We start from the raw sequence: 6,079 nt of genomic DNA on the forward strand, positions 1-6,079 counted from the left end.
AAAATGAAAAAGAAGAAGAGTGAAAAGTAAGAACAGAAGGGAAACAAATTAAACAAGAGAAGAGAGGAAGAACAAAGAGGTGGAAGTCAAGGAGAAAGAGGAGGTGAGGAAGAGTAGGGAGAGGAGAACAGCAATCTGGCTGAAAACGGAGAGGAAGGAGAAAGAGGAGAGGATGAAGAATTGATGAAATGAAAAGGGAGATCAGAGAGAAAAATGGTGAGAAATCAGAAAGAGGAGTTGGGGAGAGAATGTGAAAGAGGAGCTGATGAAGAAGTGAGGGAGAGGAGCAGGGAGAGCAGGAGGAAAATCTAAAATAAAGGAGGAAGAGGAGCTGATGATGAAGAAATGAGGGGCAGGGACAGGGAGATCAGGGGAGGAAATGGAGAGAAAGAGAAGAGAAGACAAGTAAGGACAGAAAGGAGACAAGAGAGAGGTAGAGGAGGTGAGTATGAAGAGGAGGATAAGAGGAGAAGATGGAGAGAAAGTGGAGGACCAGAGAATGAGGAAGAGAAGAGACAGAAACTGAAAAGGAGAGAAAGAGAAGCTAGAGAAGAGCAAGAGGAAGATGTGAGGGAGAAGGAAGGAGAAAGAGGAGAGAAATAAGAACAGCAAGGAGAAGAGAGAAAGAAGAGGTGACAAAGAAATGAAGGGGAGAAAATGGAGAGAAAGGAGAAAAAAGGGAAAGAGAGAGAAAGAAGTGGAGAGAACACGGAGAGAATGTACAAAGGGGAGCTGCTGATGGGAAAGGAGGATAAATGAGAGGAGAGTGAAAGAGGGCTGAGGGAGAACAAGAGATGGAGTGGGGTGAAGGAAAGGAGGGAGTTTAAGAGGAAGATAGAAGACAAAGTGAACCCTGTGAGCGAGAGAAGTGGAAAAACAGCAAAGAAAGAGAAAATGAAGAAGGGTGAAAATGAGAAGAGGAGGTGATGAGAAAGTGGGGAGAAGAAAAGGGAAAGAAGGAGGCGAGTGAGAAAAGAAGAGAACAGGAGCTGAAGGACACCAAGAACAGGAAAGGAGAGGAGGAGGAGAAGAAACAAAAGATAAAGAACAGAAAGGCGAGAGAGGAAGAGGATGAGGGTTTGGAGCTGAGGAACAAAAAGAGGAAGAGAAGAGGATACAAAAAAAGTACAGGGTGAGGAAGAGGATGAGGGTTTGGAGCTGAGGAACAAAAAGAGGAAGAGAAGAGGATACAAAAAAAGTACAGGGTGAGGAAGAGGAGAGGAAGAAGAGGCAAAGTACGAAAGGGAATTGTCAGGAGTGATGAAGAAGAAGAAGAAGAGAAAGTAAATCAGGAAAGGAGAAAGGAGAAGAATAAAATGAAATTGAGTGAAGAAGAAGAAAGGTGGAAAACAAAAGGAGCAGAAGGAGGGAAAGGCCATCGGGAAAAGAACAAAAGGAGCTAAAGACAAAGAAAAAGAAGAAAAGAAAATGGAGAGGTGACGCAACAGTAAAAACAAAGGAGCGAGGAGGAGGGCAATAGAGAAAGTGATGGAGAAAGACAAGGTGAAGATGTGTGAAGAATAAAAAGAGATAAAAAACAGATGGAGATGGGAGGGATGAAGAAGAGAGAAACACAAATAGAAGATGTGGTGAAGAGGAGCTGAGGAAGAGGAGAAATGGAAAAGGTAAGAGAAGAAACAAGGAACGAGAAAGAGAGAAGGAGAGAAGACAAAGGAAGAAATGAGAGAGACAAGAGAAAGAAAAGTGAAGGATAAACAGAAAGAGAGAAGAAGAGAAAGAGAAAGAGGAGGGACTCAGCAGTGCCCATCAGGGTCCACGGGACACAGGTGGTAAGTGGGGCTCCCTTGGGTGGTCCCCAGACAGCTGCTTATGTTTCTCTGTCCTCCCTGCCCACCCAGAGAGGACTTGAGGACCTCAGGTGCATCTGGCTCTGCCCACAAAGCCCCCACAGATAGTCACATGCCAAGGAGACCAAGGAGGTCAGTGTGCTGAAGTGGACCCTGAACTGCAGGCTGGGAGTCAATCTGAGGGCAGGACACACGGGTCCCCTGACTGCCACCTGCCATGTCTGGAGCCGTTCTATGGCTTTGCGACTGAAGGTGCGGCTGATTGTGAAACCCACCCAATGATGAAAATGCCCTCCTCTAGCCTCCAGGGCATCTGACGCAGCGAGCAAGCTGATCCCTGTGACCTCACACACACACACACACACACACTTACAAGCCGTGTCATGTAGCTCAAGTGGCCATGACCCGTGGTGGTCTGTCAAGGAGACGGCTCATCGATAAGGGTCAGAGCCTTCATGCTGGCATTGGGCCTAATGGGACACATTGGTGCCCTCTGCTGCTCATCTTGTGTCATCACAGGACTATGCAAACCAATATAACATTAAGCCTACTTAATCCAGTTCTGCGTCATGGGGGTCTCCTGGCAGCACACAGGTGCCCATTTATCACAGGGTCCAGTCTCACACACACACCAGAGCCGATTTAGAGTGACCAGTTGACCTAACCTGCATTTCTCGGAATCAGAGGAGAAGGCATACGGACACGGGGAGAACATGCAGGCTCCTCACTGATGACCACCTGGTTCAGGATTCCGACCCAAAACGCTGCCCACCATGAATGCTTTCATCAGAGTTCGAGAAACCACAATACGGAATTAAAAGTCACCACGTTGGAGTACCCAGACACATCGGATGGTCAGAAAGCCCAAACTTAAAATAAAAAGTAAAGCCTGACACTTGACACCAAATGCCCAGGTTTAAGGATAAAAAGCTGGCCTGTCCACCATGAGGGTCCCATATCCTCCTCACTGCTGACCAACTGTGGCCATGAGCAAATCATCTAAACCCACTCCGGATGTCCAGATATACACACCAGCATGAGCCCACCCAAAAGGCGCTATATAAAAGTTATGGGTGTTGTAAGCATATGGGCAGTGAAATTGAGTTGAGTCTCCCTTCCTTGGTGGGATTAGCATATGTAGTGTATATGAAGGTGTGGCCATCAATATAAGGGGCAGGGCAACCCTGTGCAGGCCTAGCCTTCAATAGTAGGGGTGGGGCTGCTGTAATGTGGCTGGGCCTTCAATACAAGGGGTGGGGCATTCACTTGGGGTGTGGCCTTCAAGACAAGGTGCAGATCATTTAAATGAGACATCACCGTCAATGTAAGGGGGTGGGGCCATCATATGAGGGCTTGGCCTTCAATTTAAGGGGCGGGGCCATTGCATGTGAGTTTGGCTCTGAATAAAAAGAGTGGGGGTATTCATATGGGGTGCCACCATCAATACAAAGAGGCGGGGCTAATGTAGAGAGGCGTGGCATAACAATTCATCCTGGACTTTGGGATCATCTGCTACCTTAGGAGTCTGCAGCCCAAGACAAAGAGCCCCATAAGAATTTCACTGATTAACTTCATAAAGATGGCGATGGCTTGTGTGGGGCTCCAGGGTGCTGTGGCGAGCTTCATCTTCTTTTCTTAGACTTTAGTGGAGTGTTCCTTTATATTTGGGGTACATAGTGTCACCCATGTGTCACAATGGCTGAAGTGAACTTGCAGGATCAGCTCTAAATCAATGTCCGCCAAGGCTGGCAAACAGACATGCAGCAGATGATCTGAAATCTGAAGCAGCATAGCAGCAGGCGTATCTGAGTCACAGCTCAGGGGGCTGTGCCAAGGGGCACCTCAGGATAAGGTGCCATGGTCAGAAGGAGGGGTGAGAAAGTAAGACTAGTACCCACTAAGTGACTCCAATTTGGGGCATAACTGCCAAGTAAACCACTCCACTGGTCAGTACTGGGAGAAGTCTAACTACCCACTAGTGACCTGGAGGGCTTCAGTGGCATTTTGGTCAACCCTGAAGCCCCCCACCACCAGATGTTTCTGGAAGTTCATCAGTTCTGGCTTGTGCTCAGGGGTCCATGTGCAGTTTTCTTAAAGGGGTGTCTCACAGCTGGTGCCCTTGTGTCTAATGGGATCACTGCCCTTTTATGCTTATGCCATGTGGTGGACCAATCTAATCCTTGGAACATGACTCGGGGTCTCAGGACTGCACAAGAGACCTCTTGTCCTTTTTCATCAAAGGGTGACCCAGATAAGACCACAAAACTCCCATCAAGGGGCTCAGTTGTTTCCAGCAACCACCAGGATGCACTTCTAGTTGAATGCAAAATCTCTAAACTGACATACAGTAAGGTGCCCCCTGGCAGCTGAGAGAGACCCCAGGGAAACAAAGCTGATGGAGCCCCACCAAGAGGCCTCTCTGTCAGCATTGTGAGGTCAAATGAAGGTCTGAACCGTTCATGCCACTCAGTTATCATCTTCTCTGTGTAGCAGCTTCACCTTTACTCTATCCATTGTCTTCATTAACCAATCAATCAATTAAACTTAATTGTATATAGTGCCTTTCACGCAGCACTCCCTAACGATGACCAGTATGAAATATAAGGGGAGTCATTACCTGTAAAGACAACCTGTGGAGGGTCACACACACCCTGGTGACACTAATACTCCAACATGACCACCTGGTCCTCAATGTGCCCAACTTTAAACTGGTCTTCAGCCTGGGCTCTCAGTGCGAAGAGTCACCCGCGGGCACAAAGCTTACCTGTCCGGGGTCCCTGCAGCCAATGCCTACCTAGGCACTCATGTTCTGTTTGGTCAGAGGAGGCCTGAAAGGGGAACCCCAGTGACAATGAAGGTGTCCTCGAAAAGGCTGTCATGGAATCAGGTGGACATGCGTCTAAAATATCTTTAATATTGTGCATTCATATATGTTATATAGCGCCTTTCACATCTATCTATCTATCTATCTATCTATCTATCTATCTATCTATCTATCTATCTATCTATCTAATCCTACCAGCTACACTATCTATCTATCTATCTATCTATCTATCTATCTATCTATCTATCTATCTATCTATCTATCTATCTATCTATCTATCTATCTATCTAATCCTACCAACTACGCTATCTATCTATCTATCTATCTATCTATCTATCTATCTATCTATCTATCTATCTATCTATCTAATCCTACCAACTTCACTATCTATCTATCTATCTATCTATCTATCTATCTATCTATCTATCTATCTATCTATCTATCTATCTATCTATCTATCTATCTATCTATCTATCTAATCCTACCAACTACGCTATCTATCTATCTATCTATCTATCTATCTATCTATCTATCTATCTATCTATCTATCTATCTATCTATTGACTGACAGACAGGAAAGGCACTATATCATACAGCACTAGATAATTTAGCTAGATAGATTGATAGATATGAAATGACTTATCTAGCTAATAATTATATAGTGCCTTTCACTTGTCTAGGTGTATATCTATCCAATAGTGCCTTACACATCTATTTATCTAGCCTTTCATTTATCTGTTTTTAATGTACTGCATTTTATACATTTGTTTTATAGCGCCTTTGATATCTCCTCTATAATGCCTTTCATGTCCATGTACATTTTATATAATGCTTTTCATATCTAGTGCATTGCACTATTTCTTATTTAATGCTTTCATATGTTATATAGTGCCTTTCACCTGTCTATTGTTTAACCCCTTTCATGATTCTGCTGTATATTACCTTTCACTTTAATTTGATATCTATTTTTTCATATCTATGATCTCTGTACAGTGTCTTTCACATACATTTGTCTACCTATCTATTATATAGCGCCTTTCATTGTCTATGTATCAATCTGTTATATAGTGACTATCACATCTGTCTAGGTATAAACTTTTTAACTCCTGTCACATTTTTCTATTTATTGTATAGAGCCTTTAACATCTATCTACCTGTGCATTATATAGTGCCTTTTACATACATCTACCTATAAATTCTATAGTGCCTTTCCAATACTTTCTCTACTTATATGTTATATAGTGTCTTTCTATTTTATGGTGCCTATCATATCTATTTATTTTAAAGTGCTTTTTACATACATCTATCTATATACAGTATTATATAGTTCCTTTTGCATCTGTCTATACATGATACAATATAGTCAGTCAGTCAGTTATTGTCCAACCCGCTATATCTTAACACAGAGTCACAGGGGTCTGCCGGAGCCAACCCCAGCCACAACTGG

The 6,079-nt window shown here is 44.0% G+C and overlaps 1 protein-coding gene across 1 annotated transcript; it reads left to right on the forward strand.

The window, feature by feature from the left end:
- The first annotated feature begins 274 nt into the window (after window positions 1–274).
- On the forward strand, window positions 275–4,178 carry LOC127527130 (uncharacterized). Its single transcript, XM_051924787.1, is given in 3 exon segments — window positions 275–591; window positions 861–1,055; window positions 4,050–4,178. Coding segments are annotated over 3 exon segments (570 nt in total). The 5' UTR covers window positions 275–345.
- The last annotated feature ends 1,901 nt before the right edge of the window (window positions 4,179–6,079 follow it).

This window comes from Erpetoichthys calabaricus, chromosome 3, assembly GCF_900747795.2.
Source record: "Erpetoichthys calabaricus chromosome 3, fErpCal1.3, whole genome shotgun sequence".
Classification (NCBI taxonomy): Eukaryota; Metazoa; Chordata; class Cladistia; order Polypteriformes; family Polypteridae; genus Erpetoichthys; species Erpetoichthys calabaricus.